This window comes from Mauremys reevesii, linkage group 10 (genome assembly GCF_016161935.1).
Source record: "Mauremys reevesii isolate NIE-2019 linkage group 10, ASM1616193v1, whole genome shotgun sequence".
In the NCBI taxonomy this organism is placed as follows: Eukaryota; Metazoa; Chordata; order Testudines; family Geoemydidae; genus Mauremys; species Mauremys reevesii.
The window spans coordinates 60,899,409-60,926,194 of NC_052632.1; the positions used below are offsets into that span (position 1 = coordinate 60,899,409).

Below are 26,786 nucleotides of genomic sequence, written 5' to 3' on the forward strand. Positions count from 1 at the left end.
TGGGCACGCAGTTATCCACTGGATGTGGGCTTTGCCGTTCAAACCGGCAAAGGTGGAGCCAAGGCTGCCAGTGAGAGAGCGAGGGGCGGGTTTTTTTTGACAGCAAGTTCGGCAGCTGCCTTTCCTGGGGTTTTACTGGGATTGGGGCGGCGTCTGCGGCTCAGTGTGGTTGGAGCCGGCGGAGGGGTTGGAGGTAGGGTGAGCGAAGGCCGAGAGAATGGGGGTTAGGTAGGAGCGGCCCGGCCCCAGCAGCAGCCCGGCCGGCCGGCCTCCGCCGGCGGGGAGGGCAGGCGAGCGCTGCCGTGTGACGGGGGTCTGGGCGAGGCGGCGGAGCAGAGCCGGCCGGAGGATGGAGGACAAGAAGGAGGAGGGCGAGGCCGAGATCCAGGAGCATGGGCCCGAGCACTGGTTCAGCAAGTGGGAACGGCAGTGCCTGGCCGAGGCCGAGCAGGAGGAGGCGCTGGCCCCCGAGCTGCAGGAGGAGGCGGCGGCCGCCGCGCAGCCCGAGCACAAACAGCAGAAGCTGTGGCACCTTTTCCAGAACTCGGCCACCGCCGTGGCGCAGCTCTACAAGGGTGAGCGGGGCAGGCTAGCGGGGCGGCCGGCCTGGGGTAGGCCGAGGGGGAGGCTCCGCCGAGAAGCTGGCTGAGGCGTGAGGGAGGAACCCTGCGGGGTGGGGGGACGGTTGGGGGAGGCCCCAGGGGAAGCCGCAGGGGGTGTGGTGGGGACGCGGCTCCACATAGGGGCGGTGGGGGCTCCCCGGGCAGTGTAAGGAGCGGGGGCTCCGCACCCATCCATAGAGGCGGACGGGAAAACAAAATGGCGTGAGGTGGATCCGCTGCCTCCGCCGCTACCCTGGAAATCACCTTTCCAGCCCCCCTGGGGGAGGGGACGACCCCGAGGAAACCCGCCGCCCTCGCCCCCCTCCGCGGCTCCTGCCTCCAGCCGTGTCTGGAGCCCCGGTCCCTCCCCAGAGATCGCCCAAAATGGCGGGGGTGGAGGGGGGGGCGGAAGGGATCGGCCCCGGGATGGCGGCGAGGGGGCCCTTTGGCGTGAGGGGAGGAGCAGACTCCTGAGGCAGCGCTCAGCGACCGCCGGGGGGAGCGAGGGGCTGGGTCCCGCCGCCGAGACCCACCCCGGAGGGGGGTGGGGGTGAGAGGGAGCCCCTGGTGACCCGCAGAGCAGCCGAGGGGAGGAGAGCAGAGCCGGGGACCGAGCCCTCCCGAAGGCGGCTCCTGCCGTCTAGCCCAGGGAAGAGGCACCGACAAAATGGCGAGCGCGGGGCCGGCCCCATTGTGCACTGGGTTCTGAGGGGAGGGGGCAGAGCAGGACAGGACGCTGCGCCGGCGGTCCTGGGCCACCATCGCCTATCCCGGTTCCGGGTAGCAGGCGCGGTCGGCCCAGCCACACCCCGGTCCCGGGCTGCCTCCGGGAGGCTGAACAAAATGGCGAAATCTAACATGGCCGTTCGGAGTTAGTCTCCAAAATAAACAGCGTGTGTGTCCTTCCATTCCTGCAGACCGGGTGTGCCAGCAGCCAGGGCTCTCCCTCTGGGTCCCCTTCCAGAATGCCGCCACCGCCGTCACCAACCTCTACAAAGGTAAGGGCCGGCCCGGGCGCTGTCCCTACCCTCCTCCCAAGTGCCGGCCTTACTTGTAAAATCCAAGCTGCTGTCTGAAGCTTGCAACCTTTCCTTGGCCAGTGTAGTTTGGCAGCAGCTAACTTTCTTCCATGTTGGCTCATGTGAGTGACTAACTTAAGTTGTTCCATTCCTAGGCTCTTGCATAATGAAGCTCTTAACATGTGCTTGTCATTCTGATAAGCTCAGGAGAGGAGTACAGGCCATAGCATAGAATTTGACAGCGATACCTTTGTGTCACGTGTAGTTTTAAAATAAGTTGTTTGAAAGGCAGACTTCATGTTCCAGATGCAAACTTCAGAGGGTTATTTTTTAGTAAGCATACCTTATAAGGTTTAATGTCAGCCAGTGTTGAAATTTGGTTGTAGGACAGTGGTGCTCATTCTTTATTAGATCTCTTACCTGTATCAGTTAAATTAAAATGCGATGTCTTTTAGTGACTACTTGAGGTGTCCAAAGAAAATGGAGAAAGTTAACTTTCACTAATCTTGTAATATACAAACAGAACCTCCTGGACACTTATGATACACAAAATGCACCTATGATGCACAAAAATGTAAAGTCATATTTAGCAATTTGATGACACTTAGATTTTCTACAAAGATACGCTGAGTTTAACTATCTATCTGTAGCCTCTGATTGGAAAAGGTACTTATGGGTCACTGTTGCAGAATGATCCTGATAGGAACAGAAATATTCAGTGACTTTCCCAAATGAGCCCTCTGAACAATGCAAACTGTGGCATTGTGGCTCTCACGACCATTGTCTGTTTGCTAATGGTGATGAGTCAAAAGCAGAACTTTTTTTAAAAAAAAAAAGAACCCTAAAATAAACTACTCTTTTGCTTGTTTATTTTTTTTGTACGATTTTGTTTAGCTGCATATCTATTTTTCTTCATGTCTAGAATTCTAAATGGAACCACATATATGCATGCTTTATCTTTGATTGTTAGCACTTGGCTGATTTGTCAGTCCATGGATTTGTTTTAAATGACTGAACTGAGTTTAGCAGTGTAGTATTTCTGATAACAGATCAGGCTTCTCACCATGCAGTAATAAATGGGGAGAAAACAGTAGGTGTATAACCATTACATTGGAGACTTGCTTCTCCTTTGTAAAAATGCATAAACAGTACATCTCTGTTTGTATCTACAGTAGACCATCCATGAAGAGTTAGTGAAGTAGACATTGTAATCTCGACTTTTATGTAGTCCTCCAAATGGAATGTGGGCTTGAAGGAATAGCCAGAAACACTAGTCCTAGGCTTTGACTTGACAGCTACTGAGTGTTAATCAGCCATATTTCCTTGATGACAGTCAAACTACAACAGAGCTTCCACTTGCTCATCTATCACTATTGGATAAATAGGAGCTGTTGTGTAAATCAAAGCTATAATCTGGCTAGAATATCTACTGCCTATATGCAAACTTTAATAAACTGGAATATTATTGATTTGTGACTCTTCAGAGCACCTCCCCTTTTTAGGAAGGACTAGATTCAGTTAAAGAATTTGATTTAAAGTTTTGCAAGAAAAAATAAATTCATGGCATTGTTCAGCCATGATAATGTATTTTCAAGTTATTCTGTTACATAATCATGAAATTAAAATGATCTCTCACATGAATAAGATCATTTAAATTGATAGTCATTAAATTACACATCTTTTTGAGAACGTTTACCTGTTTTTCTTCCAAGTAGCAGTGGAAATTACTATGAATATTTTTAGTCTTGTGTATTTCACAGACTTTGTCAAAAGTCAGTTTTACTGTTTCCTCTATAAAGTCTTATTTGCTGCAGCCATGTTTACACTATGGGTTCTGTAGTGCCATAGCATAGATGGAAACACCCCTTCCATCAAAGTAAACATCAACATTGGTAATCAGCCTCCCTTCTTCCACCTACCTAGCTGCTCTATGTGGGGAATGAGGTTGGCTTAACTGCTGTGCTCAGGGGTGTGATTTTTTCATAATTTAGAAAGTGTAGACCATGACTGTGTCTGAGACAGGGGCGGGGGGGAATCAAAGAAGGTTTATAAAATGATACGCATGGGCAACATGTTTCAGGTATTTAAAACTACTGTCTCTTTAATGGACTACTTTAAATTGCCTACATTTCAAGGGGACAGAATCCCTCTGAATAAAGCTATGCACAAGGAGAGCTAGCAGCGTAGAATGTTAAACACAGATGTAGTACTAAAAAGTTCTAAACATTGTTGCTCTTTAAAACTTGGTTCATTGTGGTTACTATCAAAGGTGTGGGAGGCAGTGTGCTTCATATGAAGCTGCAAAAAAGTCATCAAAGGAATATTGTACGATGAATCAAGCATCTCAAACTGCCTACATCAGGAACATCTGTTAAATATACTTAAAGCCATTTTTTACTTGGTAACAGACTATTGGCTTTTTTTTTAAAATTTCCTGACAGATCTGGCCCTAATGAAAAACATTTTATTTTATTGTTTATTCAGATCTCAAGTATATTCAGTTCTCCTTCACACCTCAATTCATCTGCATATAGTTTTCACTTTTAAACTTGATTCAGCCCGTAGCATTTAATCACTCTTCATACAATATTGTCCAATCAGTTGCAGCACTGGGCATGAAGAATATTTTAAGTTTTTTAGATCTACTGACAAAATGTCTGTCTAAACAAAGAAAATGGGCTGTTGCAAACTAACTGTCCTCCAGAGCCTACTTGGTTTGCCCTGAAAATGGTTTGGCTGCTTGTTCAGAGGGGACACAACTTTTCAGTACCATTCCAGAAAGTGTGCTAGAGACCTGTTGGAATATGATGTCTAGAAATCTTGTTGGCCGTGACTTCACTAGGAAAAAGGTATATGTTCATTAGAATATTAGGTGTTAGGTTAGACAAGTCAGTTTTAGTTTTAACACAAGTTTAGTTATTTGTTGTCTTAGCTGGTGGAGCTGAACCTTAAGGGGAGTGTAGGATTGACCTATATCAGCTGTGTGTTAAAACTACAATTACCTGGTCTATACTATATTAATATATTAAAACAGCTTTTTTTCCTAATGAAGGGGCAAGGCATGTCCCATCTATACTAGCAGCCAAATCCCTTCAGCGCCATATGACCATCGTCAGCCCATTGTTCATGTATCTCAGCAGCAGACCACTTTTCATACAGTAGATGGCACTTAACCTTGATGGCTTTATGTGGACTCTGTTCTGTCCTCTTTCTTTTCTGTGTTGAAGGTGATCCTGGCAAGCAATTAAAGGAACACTGTCAATTGGAAAACTAGTTTAGAGTTCTTATTAGCTTCCATAAGTAGATCAGCATCAGAGTCCTTCCACCAGCTTTTGTAATCTCATATTTTCCTAGTCTCCAAAAATGTTTCTTTAGCTCTGTGATAAAATAAACATAAATATTGTGGTTTTGACCAGGCAAAATACGGTCAAATGCACATGGTAAACTGAGAGGAAATTATTTGTTTCTCTTAATATAATCTTTTTGATGTTCCTTTTAACAGTGTGAATTGGGCATCCTGTTTGAATAGTAGCTATTAGACTTGAACATCAAAATATTAATATGGAGGAGGAATCTTTCATAGGCTTACCACTTCAAATATTTTTATCGTAAAGGATGTGAAATTGTGTATTGTTTTATATCTACACTTTATACACTAAACACATCCAAACTGCTTCTAGTTAAAGCTTTGGGGCATGGTATTTGCCAAATATGTTTTGAAGTGCTGCTAATTTTTAAACTCTGGTGGCTGAAGCATTCCTACTTGTTGTGGTCAGAATAAACACCAGTATTTTGGTGTGTGGTGTGGTTTTTTTTTTTTTTACACAAATTGGGTAATAGTGCCTTGTAAACAAATCTTAAATGATTGTTCTACTGACTATGATTCTCAAATACAATATGGCAATTTTGCATATTATGTGTAAAAACTAGTTTGGAAGCTGGTTTGCAGGTAAATCATGTATAACGCTGTTTCAGTGAGAAACCTGTATTATTAGAATAAACAAGTATGAAGGAGCTATTGACGTGGTTTAGGCATAGAACTCTTTGTTCATTAGTGTTTCCCCAATCGGGGGAAAAACACCAGAGCTTCAGAAACACTCATTTAAGGAGCATTGCCAAGTTCTTAAATGTATTTTCTCTGAAAGATTAAGTAAAGGAAATTGGAGTGGACTTTCCAACAGTAAGCTCCATGTCTTCATTATGGAGCAAGAGCAAACATGGTGTCTTGTTCATGTGCTGAAATCACTGTTGGCAAAGCACTGAGAAGAAACTGCTGTGGCAGAAACAGTAGAATGAACACAATGAGTACAGAACATTGTATGTCCTACGTAAAATGTGACTATGATTTCAGTAACATACTGATGTAGTTCTTACACTAATTAGCCAGAGTTGTTAGAAACGCCTTTAAAGTGGATCAAATGATCTGAAAGGATCTACTAGAAAATAACAAAGTGAAATGCACAGGGTGACAACTCATGTCAGTATCCAGAATGAAATTCAACTTTGTAGGAGATCTAATACCTGAGGGAGATCCAGCCTAAGATTTTGTGCACTAAACTTGTACTGGGCTTTGCAAGTAGAAGGTGTGAAAGGCTTTTACAAAATATACCTTAATGGATTATGAAATACATGAATGTAATAAGTCAGGGAATAATTCAAGATGTCCCACATGAGACAATTTGCAAAAAATGAAACTTGGAACATTGCTACAGTACTAGTACATGGCTGCCTTGAATTCAAGGGATGCTTTCTAAAGAAATCACACCTCTGAAAATTGTTTACCTAGAGCAGAAGGACAAGAGGTTTTGTGTGATAGCACTTGGTGTTTAGCTTGTTCTCTAGTTTGTGTGGCTATTCTTGCATACAGTGGAAGAGAATAACTTTAAAAGGTAGCATAAAAAGCCAGAACTCATTAGGGGGACTTGCTCAAGTGTAATACAAGAAATTACTCTTAAATTTGTTTAAATTGACTTTAGATTTGATAATCTCTTCAAAGGTTCCACTGTTAAGTACTGATTTAACTGAAATACCATAGATAATGCTTTAGTTTTAAACTAGTTCAATTTAAACACAACTCTGACTCTTTACATCAACTTGAGTATAATCAGTCCTCACTTATTTATAGCAAATACTTCTGATGGCACCATAAACACCAACTTGAGATTGGGAACTGCAGTGTTGGGCCCTATGCAAACATAGAAAAGAGACCATCCCTGCTTAGTTTATATCCTATACATATTAAACTGCTATCTTCTCTGAAGGCAACTTTTAAGCTTTTGTATACCAATGTTTGTCCTGATTGTATCTCTTGAAGATGTTAGAGAAGTGTTGCTCTGAACCCCAACATGAGGAGGGAACTGGGGTGGGCTGTGGTCTCTTGCAATCTCATTCTTGTCAAATCAGACACATGGTAACCCTTATGAATGAACAAGCTTCAGACTAATTATTCTGCTTCAGATGCAACACTTAAGAACATTCTTTGTCTTCTTTTTTTTCAGAAAGCGTGGATGCTCATCAACGAAGCTTTGATGTAGGAATTCAAATTGGCTATCAGCGTCGCAATAAGGATGTGTTAGCTTGGGTTAAAAAACGCAGAAGAACTATTCGTAGAGAAGATTTGATCAGCTTCCTATGTGGAAAAGTTCCTCCTCCACGAAACTCTAGAGCTCCCCCAAGACTGACTGTAGTATCCCCTAACCGAGCTACTTCAACAGAAACTAGCTCATCTGTAGAGACTGATTTGCAGCCCTTCCGTGAAGCCATAGCTCTGCATGGTAACAGTAATCTTTTTCAATATTTCTTTTTAAAAGATGGGTGGGAATCCTTAATGAGGAGCATACCTTTCTGTTCAGCTTTGGGGTTTATTTTGGGGCTCCCTTCACTACAGCATAATCAGAGAGGAAGTGTAGCTAGCATCCTTGAGTAAAGGCACTTGCTCTGGAGCAGTTATGTGTTACTAACATGTTAGTTAATTGTTAAGTAGTGGTGTAATTGTTAAATTCGAAGTGCAGGCAAAAGTTTTTCTGCATTAAGGAGCAAAGCATTTTTTTTGAAATTGGTATCTTGTGCAGCAGTAGTCTCCTAAAGTGAGTTTAGGATGCACTTGTAGCCACCCTCTTTCAGCAAAATAATTTCATGTTGAAGAAAAAGGACTTGAATGGTACGTTTGTTTTTTTTATCTACTGATCAGTGCCAGTACTGATGATGAGGTGCTGTCTGTATCTTCAGAACCAGTTTCTGGAACATGCTATTGAAAAGCCATACTTCCTTCTGGAAAGGAAACAGTCTTTTTATAAAAGCATTGATCCTACCCATTGGTGGAAGAGTGGATGGCATCTTTCATGTTTAGTTTTTGATGTCTCTGAAACCTAGATTTCACCAGTCACTGGAAAACAGTTTTGTTTTCTCCTCTCTGTGCTTCTGGGGAGCCAGTTGTCTTACCCCTACTGTCCCTTTGCCTTTTTCCTAGGAAGAGGGAGCTCTTGATTGGCCTACACTCCCTCTTATCTGTTCCTTTTTAGTAATGCTTTTCCACTTTGCTTAGTCAGTTTCCCAATTTCACTGGTATGTTTAGTATCCTGACTGGTCAGGAATAGGCCAAGTGATTGCATTTCTTCTTGAGTGGATCAATCAAACTTTGGTCAGCTTTTCATTGCTCTGCACTACTAGTGAAGTCATCTTTCAAGCCGTGCTCATAGGAGAATATTCCTTATAGGAAAAGCTGTCTCTCTTTTAGAGAAGCCATTACTAGTACTGCACAGCTGCCATTTTTATTTCTAGGAGTTCTCATTAAGATAATGTGGGTTGGGGTATACGTCAGAGAAATGGTTCTGACTGTCTGAAAGCGTGATGTATTAGCTTTAGAGAAATTGATTCAGGTACAGAATTTAGTGTTTGAACTTTTATTTAGCCATAATGTCTTGGTATGGCTCCCAAACCCTAGGAGCTGGTTTCTTTTTCCCCAGCCCTTACTAGGGATCAGTTTACAACATTTCTCCTAGGTAGCTTTAATTTAACAAAGATCCATATTCTAATACTTATAAACCTAAATTGATGGTTACTTGCTTTTTATTGCTGACTGTTAAGTGCTTTCATCTTTTACCTTTTTAAAAAAAGTTATTTTTTTTTATTCACAATGGATACTTTATACACTCATCTCTCACTTCTTCAACCTTTCAGAGTAAAACAATCCCAGCATCTCAAGTGTCATGACTTCTCTACTCAAAATATCCTAAACCTTTTCCATTCTTTGGGTCATCTAAAAATTTTGATGTGAACACAAATGAGCAGACTCCTTAAACTATAAAATGATGGGCCGGCCCAGCCCAGAAGTAAATTACAAAATGAGTTTATTAGGGAAAAAAAAGCCTTAATTCAACTGTCCTATGAGACTGAATAAATTAAAACTTGAGTTAGGGAGATGGAAGCAGGACCAGGTGGAGGAAAGGGGTGTGCATGGAAATAAATAATAGGCTGCTGGCATCTTCAGTTGAGGAAATAATTTGAGTGCAGTACTATCACACTACAGACTTCGTTATAAACTTAAAGAATTTCAAGAGCAAAGCCACAACCAAGATAAGAAGATACAGAATGTTTGGTTTGGTCTCTCTGGTTCCGCATAACTCCCCCCTCCTTTTGAGAGTCCCTTTTTGATCTCTGTGTGTGGGCCTCTTGGCATTGTCTCTTAACCTTCAAGTATTTGTGGAGAAGTGGCTTAGCTTGAACCATTCTTTTGGTCCCGTTTTTCCCCCCCCTTACAGCTTCAATTAAACAAAACCAACATTCTCGTATAGTGAACATGCCAATAATTGGGTCACTATTCATATTCATAAGTTACAGGGCAACTGGAGATGAGGGTGGCAGTCTGATTCTGGTGGTGGCTACATCATGTAGGTGCCTGAATTCTTTCGGATGCCTGCTAGGTACAATTCTTTAGGATTTATGCAGACAGACTTAATAACCACTAGGCAAAAAATAAAGTTACATTGCTTTAGGAGCAAGTAGTAATATCTTTTAATCATTAAAAGGGAATTCTGTGCAGAAAAAAATAAAAATTCTGCACACTATTTTTTAAAATTCTGCGTATTTTATTTGTCAAAATAACAATATAATCACACCATTTTCAATTATTTGCTGACTAGTATTTTGAAATAAATTACCAAAATAGTTGAAAATGGTGTGATTTATATTGTTACTGTTGTTTTGCCATATAAAATTATGTAGAATTTTAAAAACTTTAATTTTTTTGGTGCAGAAATCCCTAGAGTACCAGGGTTCTGTATTGCGCAATCTGAGTGCAAGCAGCTTGGTGGGGTGTCCAGGTGCAGGGTGGATCTGGATGCACAAAGGCTTGTTGGGGAGTTCTGGGTGCAGGGGGAATAGGACTCTGCAGGGGAGTCCAGGTGGTTAGGGCTCAGTGGGGGGTGTGTCTAAGTGTGGGGGGGAGAATGGGGCTGCTTGGGGTGGGGATATGGGTGTTATGGGTGTGGGGGCTCCTGATGCAGGGGGAGGCTTCATTTGGGGAGACGGGGGTTCTGGATATGTCAAAGAATGAGGCTTGATGGGGGTTTTTGGTATAGAGGGTTGGAGGGGAGGGGGCCCAAGATGCATGGGAGTTGTGTGGATGGGGGAGCAGCTCCCTGTACAGTGACCTCTCGCCCTATGGCTGAGGAGTGATGGGGCCAGGAAGTGGGAGAAGGCAGTCAGTGTATTGGGAGCTGCTTCCGCTGTCCACCCAACCCCCATGTATCTGAACCTCCCCACACCCTATCAAGCTTCACCACCTGCACCCAAAACCCCTTCCATGTCATGCGCGCGCCTCCCCTCCCCACGGTTCAGAGCTTCCTGCAAGCCAACTAGGGGAAGCTTCTGAAGTTGATCTGACCCAGCCGGGCTGCTCTGTGCAGAGGAGGGGGAATTCCATCTCTGTTATCTTACTCCCCACCCCCCCCACACCCTCCCCCTCAAAGCTGTGACTAATGTCCCTGGTGGGGCTGGATACCCCCAGTCATCCTCTCTTCCGACCCGACCCCAGGGTGACTTACCTCTCCCCTGGTTGCCCAAATAGACACTGCCGAGGAGGGGTGAGTGAGCACTGGTGCAACTTCTCTTTGCTTCCCCACAGAATCAATTTTTCTGCAGAAAAGCAAAGAGAATCTGCGGAGTGACACATTTCTGCATGCGTACAGCAGTGCAGAATTCCCCCAGGAGTAAATAATTTAGGAACTGTATGAAAAAGTTCATCAAGTTCCTGTCTAGCTGCCCCCACTCTTCAATTGTACTATAATATCTAGAAATGTCCTTTCACTTCTTCACTTGGCATACAACTCTAAAAGTCAATCACCCACTGGATTAGTTCGTCCTGATACACATTTTCTCTCTCTTCCTCAGACAGTCTATCCCCTGCTCCCCCAGCAGGGGGTTGGACTATATGACCTCCTGAGGTCCCTTCCAATCCTGATATTCTATGATTCTATCTTACACTATTCATCTGGTGACCAGGTTCATGTTTACCTAGTCTTTTTAAAATGACTGCATTCCTCTACAGTTCCTTCTGTCTGAATACATTAGACAAAATTCAAGAATCTGTCACTTTCCATATCATTCCCCTTACCATTCTTTAGACCTGTGGTCCCCAACCTTTCTGTGGCCAGTATCACATTCATGTTTTCAGAAGAGAGTGGCGGGCGCCAACAGTTTTTCAAGGCTTATTTTGTATTTGTACATTAAATAATACGAAACACATCATATTTAATATTACATAATATATGAATCCATAGAGAAACCGCGAGGACAGAAAACATCAGCGCCCGCAGCCCCAGAGTACTCTGTTCCCAGCAGGCGCGGGGCCCCAGCTTCTCTCCGCTGCTGGGCACTAGGCGGGCCCCGCACCTGCTGGGGCAGGGCCAGCTCTAGGTTTTTTGCTGCCACCAGCAAAAAAAAAATTTGGCTGCCCCCTACCCCAGCCCTGGGCTCTCCCCGACATGCACCCAAATGCACATGGAAGGCATAGGGACTAACCCTCAAACCTTGTACCCAGAAAGGGATGGGGATCTAGTAAAGAGGGTTCAGGCAGAGGAGCGAGTGTGGGGGTACTTGAGGGCTCTACACTGGCAGAGAAGCAGGGTGTGACGTACTCGTGGAGGAGGAGAAGGAGTATCAGGAGGGTTGCGGTAGAAGAAGTGCAGGGGAAGGGGGAGGTCTGGGAGGAGAGGGCTGGGGGAGGGTATAAGGGGGAGAGGTGCGGGTGAAGGGAGAGTACAAGGGGAAGGGGTTCGGCAAAGGAGCGATGGGGGGAGGTACAAGTGAAGAGGCTGCGAGCAGGATGGGGGGTGCAAGGGGTGAGAGGGGCAGGCGCTGACAGCTGCTTCCCCAGCCCCATGCAGGCAGAGCTGAGAGGATGGCCACTGACTCCCAGGTGCCAGAGCTGCGGGGGTCCCTCCGGCAGGGCAGTATCCCCCACTGCCCCCGCTCAGAGCCGTGCTCTGCCTCTTCCCACCCCTGGCGCTGTGGGGGCCCGGGGCAAGCAGTGTAGGGCTCAGGCGGGGGAGGTGCACAGCACACTGGGTCTGGGGGCAGGAGGGAGCAGCTATCCTTGCTATGTGATACATCTATGAAGTTATCTCTGTGTTTAGAATCCGTTGAGAGGGAGAAGCTATGTTAACACAGGAATAGGGAAGTGTTCAAAGTGTTTGAGTAATTGCTATTTGAATCTGTTTAGTGCTTTTTTTTCTCAACTTCCAAAAAACATACATCCTGTAGCCATGGGTTAGTCTGGGAAAGTGAACAAGTCTACCCAAAATGTGTAGGGAAGAGAGAAGGTTCAGGTACCTGCAGGGAGACTCTCTCTCCAAAATTGCACACTGTTCAACTTCACATGTATTGTAAAGACCTGATCTCCCTTCTCTCCCCAATTCTACTAACTTAATATGGGAGATATGACAGGGTTCTTAGATTTCTTAGCTGGCAGTCTTGTGGACTTTACCTGGAGGTTAGGCCTTTGCTGAGTAGGAAACAGTACCAAATCTCTGAAAGTGGAGCAGCTCTCACTTAGGGCTTGTCTTCACTACTGGGGTAAGTCAGCCTAAGTTACGCTACTCCAGCTACATGAATAACGTAGCTGGAGTCGACGTAGCTTAGGTCGACTTATCCCGCTGTCTTCACTGTGCTGCATCGACAGGAGATGCTCTCCAGTCGATTTACTTTAGTCTTCTCTGGGAGCTGGAGTATGAGACTTGACTGGAGAGCGCTCTGATGTCGATTTAGCAGGTTTTCGCTAGAACCACTAAATCAACACCTGCTGCATTAATTGCAGCAGTGTCGATCTCCCTGGTACTGAAGGACAAACCCCTAATCTTTACACACTTAAGTCTTCCTTTGTTCTCCTTTCAATTCCTTTTGCTCTCCACCACGTGGCTCCTTGGTCTCCTTATGTGCCCCCTCATCCCCAGCCACACACTTCCACGTTCCTTTCTCAATCTAGAACCAGTGGTATGGTGGCGGGAACTATACAAAACCCTAATATAAATAGTGACTGATTCCTCTGGTAGCAGTTCCTAGTAGGGGCAGCTAGACTGGCTCTTTATTTCTGGCTGCTTCTGCAAGCATCCATGTGCTCTGTAATGAAGACCCTGAAAAAATAGAAGCAGCTGGAGGGGAGTACCCAGCAGCTCGTGACCTACCAGTGCATGCTCCCTAGACCAGTTTTAGAACCATTTAATTAATCACAACTCCCTCAACATAATGTACCTCTCTTAAAGGAGTTTAATGCATGATCACTGTTTTTCCCCCCACAAAATGAGTAGGAATGGCATGCTTGCTGTGCTGTCTTACCCTGTGCCACAGGATCTCTGTTGCAGCTCTGCTTTTTTCTGATTTATTAGAATAGTAAAGTAGCACCCTGGGCTATGAGGGATCTGCACGTGACACTGGAGCTTTCTGATGAGTAACACTATGTCTGAAATAATTCATTTTCAAGCCACTTCATTTGTAATGCTGCTCTGATTGGTAAATGCATGGTCATTGTGTACTGTATTCCAAAGTTTTAGCAGTCTCTGCTACTCCATTCTGAACGTACTTCATCAAAAGGGCAGTAACTCTGGGTCTGTCAGTGATTGGGATTCTTTCACCTCTATTCTTCTGGAACAAGTGCCGTGACCCTCAGAGTGATGGGAGTGAAGGATGTAGGGAAACACTGATAAAGTGGATTAAATTAATGGCTATCACTCCTCCAAAAACGTGCTGAGAATGATTTAATTGCTTTAGCCCTAATACTACCATAGCAAAATGTACCTGGTTACTTGATGATTTAACCTAGTCACCACGTCATCCCCAACCACATTCTCTTCACCATTTGAAAAGGTCACTCTGGCTTCATTCTCTAGTATATAAGAAAGATATGCAACTTTCCCTGCTAGAGATGCCAGCCTTCCATCACCCTTTTACTTTTGTATTTTGAGAGGGAGTAGTTTACTACACAATATCAATAGCAAATAGTGCTTGCTAAAGGAATATGCAGGTGCGTGGGTTCAAAGAGAAGAGCAGAGCTTATGTTCTTATGACTACAGCACACATTAAATCGACCATACTGGGTCAGACCAAAGGTATCCTGTCTTCCAACAGTGGCCACATGGCAGGTGCCGCAGAGGGAATGAACGGAACAGGTAATCAAGTGGTCCATCCCCCGTCACTCATTCCCAGCTTCTGGCAAACAGAGGCTAGGGGCACCATACCTTCCCAGCCTGGCTAATAGCCATTGATGGACCTATCCTCCATGAACTTATCTAGTTCGTTTTTGAACCCTGTTACCGTCTTGGCCTTCACAACATCCTCTGGCAAGTAGTTCCATAGGTTGACTGTATGTTGTGTGAAGAAATATTTCCTTTTGTTTGTTTTTAAACCTGCCACCTATTAATTTCATTTGGTGACCCTTAGTTCTTGTATTACGTAATATGTATTATTTACTTTCTCCACACCAGTCATGATTTTATAGACTAGCGTCGGTACTGGGCAAATTAGTCGAAACAATAGTTAAGAATAAAATTGTCAGACACATAGGAAAAACATAAACTGTTGAGCAATAGTCAGTGTGGTTTCTGTAAAGGGAAATCATGTTTTACTAATCTATTAGAGTTCTTTGAAGGGGTCAACAAACATGTGGACAAGGGGGATCCAGTGGACATAGTGTACTTAGATTTCCAGAAAGCCTTTGACAAGGTCCCTCACCAAAGGCACTTACGTAAATTAAGCTGTCATGGGTTAAAAGGACAGGTCCTTTCATGGATTGAGAACTGGTTAAAAGACAGGGAACAAAGGGTAGGAATTAATGGTAAATTCTCAGATTGGAGAGGGGTAACTAGTGGTGTTCCCCAAGGGTCAGTCCTTGGACCAATCCTATTCAACTTATTCATAAATGATCTGGAGAAAGGGGTAAACAGTGAGGTGGCAAAGTTTGCAGATGATACTAAACTGCTTAAGATAGTTAAGACCAAAGCAGACTATGAAGAACTTCAAAAAGATCTCACAAAACTAAGTGATTGGGCAACAAAATGGCAAATGAAATTTAATGTGGGTAAATGTAAAGTAATGCACATTGGGGGGGGGGGGGGGAAATAACCCCAACTATACATACAATATGATGGGGGGCTAATTTAGCTACAATGAGTCAGGAAAAAGATCTTGGAGTCACCGTGGATAGTTCTCTGAAGATGTCCGCGCAGAGGCGGTCAAAAAAGCAAACAGGATGTTAGGAATCATTAAAAAGGGGATAGAGAATAAGACTGAGAATATATTATTGCCTTTTATATAAATCAATGGTACGCCCACATCTTGAATACTGCGTACAGATGTGGTCTCCTCATCTCAAAAAAAGATCTACTGGCACTAGAAAAGGGCAGCTAAAATGATTAGGGGTTTGGAGAAGGTCCCATATGAGGAAAGGTTAAAGAGTCTAGGACTCTTCAGCTTGGAAAAGAGGAGACTAAGGGGGGATATGATAGAGGTATATAAAATCATGAGTGATATGGAGAAAGTGGTTAAGAAAAAGTTATTTACTTATTTCCATAATACAAGAACCAAATGAAATTAATAGGCAGCAGGTTTAAAACAAATAAAAGGAAGTTCTTCATGCAGCGCACAGTCAACTTGTGGAACTCCTTACCTGAGGAGGTTGTGAAGACTAGGACTATAACAGCATTTAAAAGAGAACTGGATAAATTCATGGTGGTGAAGTCCATAAATGGCTGTTAGCCAGGATGGGTAAGGAATGGTGTCCCTAGCCTCTGTTTGTCAGAGGATGGAGATGGATGGCAGGAAAGAGATCACTTGATCATTGCTTGTTAGGTTCACTCCCTCTGGGGCACCTGGCATTGGCCACTGTCGGTAGACAGGATACTGGGCTAGATGGACCTTTGGTCTGACCCGGTAAGGCTGTTCTTATGTTCTTATGTCATATCCCCCTTTAATCTGTTTTCCAAGCTGAAAAGTCCCAGTCTTATTCATCTCTTCTCATATGGCAGCCATTCCATAATCCTAATATTTTTTGTTTCCCTTTTCTGAACCTTTTCAAATTTCAGTATATCTTTTTTGACATGGGGTGACCACATCGGCATGCAATATTCAAGATGTGGGTGTAGCTTGGATATATGGAAAGGCAGTATGGTGTGTGTGTGTTTGTTGTCTTATCTATCCCTTTCTTAATGATTCCCAATATTCTGTTTGGTTTTTTGACTGCCGCTGCACATGAGTGGATGTTTTCAGAGAACTATCCACGATAATGCCAAGATCTTTCTTGAGAGGTAACAGCTAATTTAGACCCCATCATTTTATATGTATGGTTGGGATTATGTTTTCCAATGTGCATTACTTTGCATTTATCAACATCGAATTTCATCTGCCATTTTGTTGCCCAGTCACACAGTTTTGTAGCTCTTTCCAGATGCTTTTGTAGCTCTTTGTAGTCTGCTTGGGACTTCAACAGTCTTGTAGTTTTGCCACCTTACTGTTTACCCCTTTTCCCAGATCACTTATGAATATGTTGAACAGGATTGGTCTCAGTACAGACCCCTGAGGAACATCACCATTTACCTCTGTCCATTCTAAAAACTGATCATTTATTCCTACCCTTTGTTTCCTATCTTCTAACCAGTTACCAGTCCATGAGAGCACCTTCCTCTTGTCACATGACAGGTTAATTTGCTAAAGAGCCTTTGGTGAGGGACCTTGTCAAAGGCTTTTGGAAAATCTAAGTACACTATATCCACTGGATCCCCCTTGTCTACATGCTTGTTGACACCCTCAAAGAATTCTAGTAGATTGGTGGGGCATGATTTCCCTTTACAAAAAAATGTTGACTCTTCAACAAATTATGATCATTTATGTGTCTGACAGTTTTGTTCTTACTGTAGTTTCAGTCAGTTTGCCCGGTACTGAATAAGATGTGTGGAGTAGAGAGTATTTACTATTGGTATGTCACTTCTGTATTAACATAGGTTGCTATAACTTTATAGAGAATGAAACTTTATTTTTGCAGTTGGTGTCGTGGAGAGCATTGTGGAGAGTGGCAATAAATAGGTGGCTATATGTAGCAATAGACATTTAATAAATCCTGTTTTTCAACAGTACAGTTCAGATGATGATTCCTTGTGTCTCCACTTAATTTTTTTTTAAAATGGACATTTAATTTCAACAAACCAAAATTTCTCTGGAACTTGGATAAATTATCCAGAAGACTTCAGTAATTGCTACTTAAACTACATCCTCTTCCTATTTTGCTGATTTATTATTTTCCCTTCAACTACAGTGGTTCTCACACTGGTCCAGAGACTTTACTGGTTGTCATCTGCATTCGAGATACAAGTTAATATTTCCTAGTGGACCACTTCTACTTCCAAAATGAATCTTTCTTGTGAACTTCATGAAAGATGGGAAACCATTATTCTACTGCATGGCACTGAGTTCCTTCATGAAACATGTCCTCTCTAGTTAACCATTCCAGGCTCTTGTTTAGTTTGCTAATGTGTAGGGTTTTAATGTTTGTACCTGAAATTATTTTTAACAGCCATCAAATTTTAATGTACTGCAACTTCCGCTAATATTTTTAGATGGTTTTTCATGCTTAATATATGCATCTTTAATATTAGACTCTAAAAAAAGCTCTTGACTGTACTTGCACTTGAAATACTAGTGTTGCTTTCTTGTCTTTACTGGAAGACTTTGGCAACAGTTGGCAAATATGAATAGTGATGTCATGCGTTGTAACTTAACCCTGGAACTCTTCCTCTTTCTTTCACCCCTAAATTGAGGGGAAGGGTATGCTGAATTTCAGTTTCAAGTATCAGAGGGGTAGCCGTGTTAGTCTGGATCTGTAAAAAGGTGCCACAGGACTCTTTGCTTCATCAGTCTAAAGTGATACAGCTGCTGCTACTCAATCTCAAGCCTTTCAGTAAAGAGAAGGAAGTTCCAGCTTAATATTTCAAATGTAAAAGCAAGCAGAAGTTTTCAAAAATGCAGTCTTGATGCAGCATAAAGAAGCAATGAAGATGAACACATTTTCTTGCTTTACATTTTTCTTAGTTTCTCTATTGTGTGCACTACAATTGTTTATATAATCATGCTGCATATGCACCAATACTTAAAATGCAGTTCTTGTGCTGAAGAGTAATTGGCCAGCACTGATCATGTAATGAAAGGTCCCCTCCAATGTAACACACTGCTTGTATAAAGGTTGTGTGAATGTCCTACCTTGTGTGGCTGAAATATCAGTTACCTGCACAGACACTAAAAAAGTTGTTAGCTTATTCCTTACTCTAGAACTTGAAATAGTGAAATGTCTTATACTCCTTACTAATAATGTTCTCTCCTTCTCACTACTGCTATCTAGTATCTGTTCCTGTTAATCTAATCACTTAAGCCATTTAGTTGCTTGGGTAGTGTTGTAGTAGGAGCACACTGAAAACTAGAGCCTGATACAGTGCACAGTAAGGAAGGTATAACTTAAGTTTATTGGAATGATTTCTTCACACAAGGATTGTCTTATCTGAACTGTGGGTCATTGCTCTACAACAGTTTTTTTTTAATTTTGTGGACCCATAAAAATATTTTGAATAGAGGTGCAGATCCTCTTGGAAATCTTGGATATAGTCTACGGACCCCAGGTTGAAAACTACTGTTCTGTGGTAAGCTTTCGCAGACCCCTTAGACATAGTCTGCGGACCCACATTTGAAAACCACTGCCCTACAATGTCTTGTTTCTTGTTGAGTTTAAAGTATCGTTCTGTTAATAAAACTAACATCCTCCTTCAAACATCCAGCTGCTATGTAACTTACTCTACAATGCATCTGTTTAAATCTTCTATATTTGAATTTGGTAACATAGCTTTAAATTGTGGTACAACAGTCACCAGAACAGTAGTTTATAAGAGAACAATGAGCAGTGTTTACCCTGAGTAAAAGGATTAAATTGTGTGTAATGCTAGTCTTTGTTAACTGAGAAAAAATTAGTAATGAGTGCTCTATTAAAGCTGTCTTAAAATCTCATTATTGCAAAATACACTACAGTTTGCATATTTGATATGAAGTAGTGCAAGTTAAAGTACAGTTAATAAAGTACATCTTGTGATACGTTATCATTGCTCTCCAGTGTTCTCTTTCTATTTGTAGAAGTTAATAATTCAAAATGGGTTCCCTGGTCCTTGTGAATTAGCAGGCCTGTTTGTAATCTCATTTTGATACCTTTCTATGTGTGTCCTGGTTATTGCACGGGCATTTAAATGTACCATGATGCAAATTTATCTAAATTTCTTGAAAGTAAGGTGAATGTTCAATATCGCTTCAGGCACTACTGTAACCCTTCACAATCTTTATTTTTCTTCAGGCATAGCAAGTGCACACTTTAATTCTGGGCTAGGTGTCTGTCTTCAAAAATCAAAACACTTTTATCCCAGTGTTAATTGTCACTTGGACAGACTTCTTTCAAAAAGGTAGCTCTTGACAATGGTGTCTGAAATTAAACCTCAGTCTCGTCCTTACAGAAATACCAAGTTAAAAGAAGCTTCAATTCTGGACTTTCAGCTCACTAACCTAGATCTGTATGGTCAACTTACAATCTATTTTAGGTATTATATCTGCCTAGGTTCTTTGGGAATTTGACTTTTAAAAAAAAAAATAGTCTGCCTAGTGTTACTGCAAGCAGCCCATACAAACTACCTGGAAATCTGACAAATACATTTAAAATAAACTTAAATTTAGTTGAATTTGAAACATTTGATCTTTTTCAGGAACCTTCGGGTACTCTATACCAGAGACAACACTACTAAATTTTCCATTCATCATTTTGTATTTTAGCTTGTAAATCTTACAATTCTTAACCAACGTGGTGCAAATTAAGAACTTCACAAGAAACTTGCTCTGATACTTATCAGTCATACAATCAGTATTGTGACTATTTAACCAACATAACTAATAGTGCAGCTCTCTATACTCCTGGGGGAATTCTGCGCAATGCAGAATTTTGCGGAAATTAACATTGTGTGTGAAGAATTTCCTTTCTCCCGCAGAAATGGGCAGCAGTGCTGACCGCCACTAGGGTCCGCTTGACCCAGCAGAGCCCAGCTCTCACATAGAAGACGCTGTTGAGGGGAGTGAAGGAAGCTAGAGGGTTCTTGGCAGCTGCAGTTCCCAGCATGCCCTGAGGGAAAGAGTGGGTGCAGGAAACTCCACACAAGCATGGGAAAAAGCATTAGGCTGTTTCTCTTTCTGGATCCCTGGGCTCGGGGGGGTGGGGGGGGGAGGAGGGGTGAAGGAGGCAGGTGTCTGGATGGGGGGGGCACAGCTGGGCTCTGGGAGGGAGTGCAGGTATCTGGGCAAGGGGGGGCCCCCACAGCTGGTCTCTGGGAGGGGAGAGGCATGGGTATCCGGGCAAGGGGGCCCCCCTCATGGCTGAGCTCTGGGGGGGAAGGGGTGTGGGTATCTGGGCCAGGGCTCTGGGGGGAGAGGACGTTCGGGAGTATTGGCCAAGGGATGTAGAGGCATGGCTAGGCTCTGGGAGGGAGGGGTTGTAGGTATGTGGCCCCCCCAGCTGGGCTTTGGTGGAGGGAAGGTAGCAGAGAAACAGGAGCTGGGTTGTCATATGGGTTTCTTGAACGCTCTGCTCCTGGGGAATTTTTGTGTCTGTATTGTTACAGACATACTTGCTGACAGATATTTTGAAATTACCAAAATAATTGAAACTGGTATGATTATGTTGTGTTATTTTGAGAAATGTGCAGAATTTTAAAATATTGTGTGCAGAATTTTTAATTTTTTGGCGCAGAATGCCATCATGAGTGGCTCTCTAGTAATCTGCAAAAATTGCAAATTTATGGCAGCATGCAAGTTGTAAATTCATAAGTAGGAAAAGCATCACTATCACACTTGTTGCCCTGCACTCCTTGTTAGTAATACTATGTCATTCTCAAAAAAGATTTGTTGTGTAACTTTGGCTGTAGTCATAGGAATATTAAAACAAATCTTATTTTTGTGTTTAGATTTTGAAGATATATTTAAGACATCTCTTGCTTTTGCAAAATAGCTGTTCCAGTGACTTTGTGAATTGAAGCATTATTTAATAGTTATATTTTGGTAGTGCCCAGAGGACCACTATTGGGATGTCTTGGATTTTTATCTTGCGTTAGAAATGTGTTTGGGAAAAGCACTTACTAGTGCTCTTAAACAAACACAAGCTTCCACTAAGAATATGTCAGAATTGTTAACCTGTTCTTACAACCTGCTCTGTGAGGAGCCCCATTGACTTCATTGCTGGTTTGTGGTCAGAGGGCTCAGCTTGCAGTATTTAAGCCCTTGTTCATCATTAACATACAAGAGGTCAGTTATGCTGTTAGTATGTTTCTCCTCTCACCACCACACTCCACCTTTTGTATGCAGTCTCCCTATCTCTGTCCTCTCAAAAGGGGTTTCTGGCAACTAGAAATCGACTCCTAAGTGCTGACTTGTTCTTTTCCTTTCTGATGTATCACCTTATTTTAATGTTGCTTTTACTGATGGTTCACTCTTTTGTTATGGGGAAAAGCAGGTACTGTGATGCTGGCACGTAATCTAGCAATTTAGTTTTTAACTCTAAATGCACTTCACTCTAGCTTTCAGTAGCATGAATATCCATGGAGTCTCTGTCCATGAGTCTCTCTGCACTTAGAGTACTTTATTTGCTGTTTTGTCCTGTTTTTTCCTTTTTAATGAGAACTTTTGTTAAGCTGATGGTCTTGCAATATAGGCCTGTGAAAACAACCCCGTAGGAAGCTTAAATAAGAATGAACTTTTAAAGCTTGTCTAAAGTTCACTTTAAAAAAAATTAATGAACCTTACACACTTGAATCTTAATTTATTCAACAAAATTTAAGTTTATTTTAAATGTATTTGTCAGATTTCCAGGTAGTTTGTGTGGGCTGCTTGCAGCAACACTAGGCAGACTTTTTTTTTTTAAGTCAAATTCCCAGAGAACCTAGGCAGATATAATACCGCAAATAGATGTAAGTTGACCATACAGATCTAGGTTATATATTCAAGATCCTATACTGAACTCTTTGTAACGCGTGGACATGACTTTCAATAGTTGCTTCTTTACTCTTCCTCTTGCTAGAAGTGATGTGTGTTGACAATCTGGTTCTGCTGGCTGCTTTCCTTTCTGGTTGCATTGTTTTGTGCTCTTCCAGTATACCTGAGTAAGCTCTTCTATGTGATATTGATTGTATTTTGTTCTCTAGTTCACAGCTTCCATTTGATTAGCAATCAGTATAGTGAATGTACTCCTCTCCAGGTGCTCTTGAAATAAGGTGTCATGAATCTGAACACTTGCTTATCTTAACTTGAAATTATCAGGACAATGAGTTTGTAGGGAAAGAATTGGTAGATTCATATGTTCTGTGGAAACGCACAAGTATATAAGGGCTGATCATGCATTAGAACACTCTGTTTTTGCCGAATTCTTACACTGCAGTAATATGTCCTAGTGTGCTTATGTAACAGAGAATGTTGTTGAATATTGCTGTAATTATCAGGAACAGTCACAAATATTTCAACAGTAAAATAGTGTTAATTCAGATACTGAAAATGGAAAAGTTCTAGTGATTACAATCTAGAAATGGTTCACAAATCTCATATCCAAAATGCTGTGTCAGGTACCTTGCCATCTATAAAATGTTTGTATAGCTTTATTCAGACATCTCAACCAAGTTAAGGGCTTGTTTAAACAACTTTAGTGGTATCTTCTGGCATTTCTGAGAATAAGCAACTTTAAAGTAAAAACTTTACTATTTTTGAAACCTTGTTCAGTTTAGTTGCTGTATAAATGCTGTCTTGTTTGTCATATCAACACAATTCCTAACAAATGAAAATGTAGCTTTGTTTCGGACTCGTACTAATAATTCTGGGAGTTAGAGGAAATCAGATCAAAATCAGATGCCCTAGAAACTCACTACTAGGGCAGTTAAAGTACTTACATAGTAAGAAGAGTTCATTTTTAAATTGATTACTGCTTAAATTGAAAGCACACATTTCAGGATAGGTTGTCTATACACTCAGAAATCTGGATTTGGGTGAAGCAGGTTTTTTTCCTTGCTAGTAATTGATGCATGTCATGAGATTGTAAACAGCTAATTTCATGTGCATTGTATAGGAAGCAACTTTAGTAACTCTACATGCTGAGAAGGGGCTGACTTTCAGTGCCTACACAGGCATATATACATGCAAGTGGTAATGGAATGTTATCTGACCTATGACTTTTCTAGCATATTACAGAAACTTCAGTGTAGTTCCTTATAATGCGCAGGAAACTAGCTCATCTTCTGTCTTGCTTTATTGCCTTTTTAAAATATTTTCTTTCTTTTTTTTCTAGGTCTTAGTGGTGCAATGGCTAGTATAAGCGTTCGTTCAAGTACCCCAGGCTCTCCCACTCACGTAAGCAGTGGTTCCAATGCTAGTCGTAGGAGAAATGGACTCCATGATGTTGATTTGAACACTTTCATATCAGAAGAAATGGCACTCCACTTGGACAATGGTGGAACTAGAAAGCGTACCTCAGCCCAGTGTGGCGATGTCATTACAGACTCACCAACTCATAAACGCAACCGAATGATCTAAACTGCAAAAATTTCAAACCCACCATGCTGCTTGAAAGCCACTTGATCCTCAGAGTACTATTGAAAAGGAAACATGAGGCCATCTTCCCATATTCACTGTTTAAAACAAGTGAATTCAATAATTGCCATAAGGAAGTTTTAGGTATTACAGTAGATGCCTCTTGTAACTACGGCTTTCTTAAACTATATTCTTAGCAGAGGACATCAGATATTGTGTAGTAGTTAGCAAGATCATCATAGGCGAACATGTATCCGTTCCAAGGCTAAAAGTGACCTTACTTGTATTCTTAAAGGGAAAGGAAATATCAGATGTTTTATTTGGTTATAGAATGCTTTTGTCCTTATTTCCTGCTGTGTTGAGTATTTGCTTCAACAGTATTGCCAGTTTGACTGAAATCGTCTAAAATATGACTTGGCATCTTTGTCAAATCTGCAGGCTTCCATTTTCGCAGCACTGTATAAGGCACCTAGTTTCTATATAGTAACAGTGTGCAAGTTATAAATATTGGACTGTGCCCTTTTTAGTTTTAAAAGCAGTTGATAATTCTGGTGATTGTGTGATAATGTAAAGAGGTGCTATGATGGTCATGCAATTAATACTTAATATTGAATCAATACAAGGATCTTTATTGGATTCACTTTGTGTGTTTTAGTGCTCTGAAGTAGCAACATTAAACTTTTCCCCCAATTAACGTCATAGGGTTTTACATTTTCAGTTTAAGAACATATATGTACTTACTGGTATTATCCTTGTAAACATAAACAGTGCAAACTGCACCAGTGCTGACCTAAATTTAGAGAAAAATGTCCTGTAACTGGAGAATAGGCTTTTTTGTTCAGTATTAGTGAAGGGTAGGTATTGTGTACAACCATATCCCATTTTACATTTTGTGTGAAGTAATTGCCCATGTTGGGGAGGGGTGGGAGGTGAGGGAATGGGGAACAGTTGGAAAAGGGTTGTGTTCTGTCTGCTGACGAGGAAGATTTCTGGTCACATATGGAAACTGCTTGGAGTGACTAGCTTGTGTGTGACATCATCATCTTTAGGATGAAGTGACGTGCAGGTTTTGCCAAGTGCTAAGACAATAACTTAACTTCTAGTTTTAATTCTGAAGAAAAGATCTTTCTTTTCAGTAAATGTAAAATAACATTGGATGGCTTTCAAAGATAAAACCTGCTTTCTTACAATGTCTTTAACTGAATGTCCTGATGAATATGTAAAGTTGAAAACTGGCTACACAGTTTAAATTTAAATCCAAAAAGTCAGGTGTGGATCAAAGATGCTCACTCTGCAAATCAGTACTGTTAAGTGCAGACACTTCAAAAACTCTTTACTTAAAGGAGAACAATTTCTAAGTTAAAAGTTTTTTTTGTTGTTGTTTTTTTACATTTAGAAATCTGATCTTGATTTCCTCTTTTTGGCAAAGAACTTTCGTTCAAAAGCTTCTGCTTATGAGGAGGGCTAAAATAGGGAGGGGTAAGGAGATGAAGAGCTGCTGACTTGAGGGGGAGGAGGGAATGTTTGAACTGGAGGCCCCATCCACACTGTAATAGAAAACAGGCATTCTTTAAGCTTGCCTTACATTCACTTGCAGCTAAACAGAGACCTAACACATGGATGGGCCAGGCTATGCTAGAACCACCATACTGAAAATTCTATTCTAGTTTTCTGCCTAAGTTAGATCATGATTTTGAACTCTGTTCTAATATATCTTGGCCACAAGTGAGTGTATGCTTAAGCAATTTAAGGTAAGTTTACATTCTACTAGCCAGCCTCTGATTCAACATTCTCCTGCCTGGTCAGCTGGGGCAGGGTTACAGCTGTTTCAATTTCTTATAATAAAAAGTCCTCTAGCATAGAAGTTCTCCATCAAAGGCAGGGCAAAGTCCGGGATACATCATGTTGTATTTTTCAAAAATTTTGGAGGCCATCTTTATATATTCTAAGAGGAATGATTTTGTTTTTAATTTGTATATAAATCAACAGGTTCAGGAGTTTTTCAACAGTTCCATAGTACTGTGCTAAAAGTTTGCAGTTCATGGAACCATTTAAGAATCTTAAAAAATAAAAAAACAAAAAAATCTGTTTGCAGTCTAACGGCAAACCATGTAAAAAAGCTGCCAGTGTATGTACAATTAAGTTACTACTGTTGACCTAAAGCCATAGGGCTTTGTGTGATATTTATAATTCTTTTATAAAGTATAGAACTAATTTCAATTCTATGAGACTTTGCATTTTAAACCAAGATTGACTTGTAAAATGGGATTGTAAGACAGTAGAAAAGGTGTTAAAGCAACTTTAATTCTGCAAAATGACCTACTTGTAGGATATAAGCAGAGGTATTTCTTACCCATGAAATAGAAACAGCAGGTGGGTGTCATGATCAGCCTTGAATAGACAAATGTGCCACTCAATGATGAAAACATTCTGAAGCCCCCTTCCACTTATTAGTTGAACTAATTCATAATTGTGCAATTAAACCAATTTAGGATATCTTTGTTTCCTTAGATCTTTGATGCTGAACATTGGGATTTCTTGATGTGAGACAGTTACTACATGTAGTAGTACTAATGTTGGAGCTCCACACATACTCTGGAAAGTACTGGGTTAAATGTGACTTACGCTTAAATCTGTCCAAATATGACTACACATGGAGCCTGATCTGTTTTAATTTTTTTTCCCAAGTGGAATAATAAATGCCTCTGTTTAAGTTAATGCTTTGAAGCTTTGCATTCAATTTAGTACCATTTAAACTAAATTCGTCAAGCTTTTTTGATTTGTGCCATTTTTTTGGTAAGAGAAAGCAGGCTTTAATATCTAACTGGTTGCATTAATATTTTTTTGCTTGTAACTTAAATATTTGACTTATTTTTACCATCTTCCATTGGTATTTCATTTAGCCCCAAATGTTACTTGTTCTTTAAGTGTTAACCCCACCCAAAAATGACCTAAAATGCATGTATTCACCTGATAAACAGAAGGAGCGCAGATTGTTTCTTTAAAAAAAATAAAAAATAAACATTCAATTCCAGTA

At 41.5% G+C, this 26,786-nt stretch overlaps 1 protein-coding gene across 3 annotated transcripts; it reads left to right on the forward strand.

Annotated features, from left to right (window-relative positions):
* The first annotated feature begins 40 nt into the window (after positions 1-40).
* On the forward strand, positions 41-26,786 carry C10H16orf72 (chromosome 10 C16orf72 homolog). Of its 3 annotated transcripts, none has more exons than XR_005585528.1 (5): positions 41-575; positions 1,520-1,600; positions 7,120-7,395; positions 23,508-23,893; positions 26,261-26,786. XR_005585528.1 is itself a non-coding variant. In XM_039491810.1 (5 exons), exons 1-5 carry the CDS (start codon positions 350-352, stop codon positions 26,294-26,296), a joined length of 681 nt encoding a protein of 226 aa, XP_039347744.1. In that variant the 5' UTR covers positions 42-349; the 3' UTR covers positions 26,297-26,786. The 3 variants fall into 3 exon arrangements, 2 of the variants coding, with proteins under 2 accessions (XP_039347743.1, XP_039347744.1); XM_039491810.1 differs by having other exon boundaries at positions 42-575; positions 23,508-23,569; XM_039491809.1 differs by lacking the exon at positions 26,261-26,786 and having other exon boundaries at positions 23,508-25,357.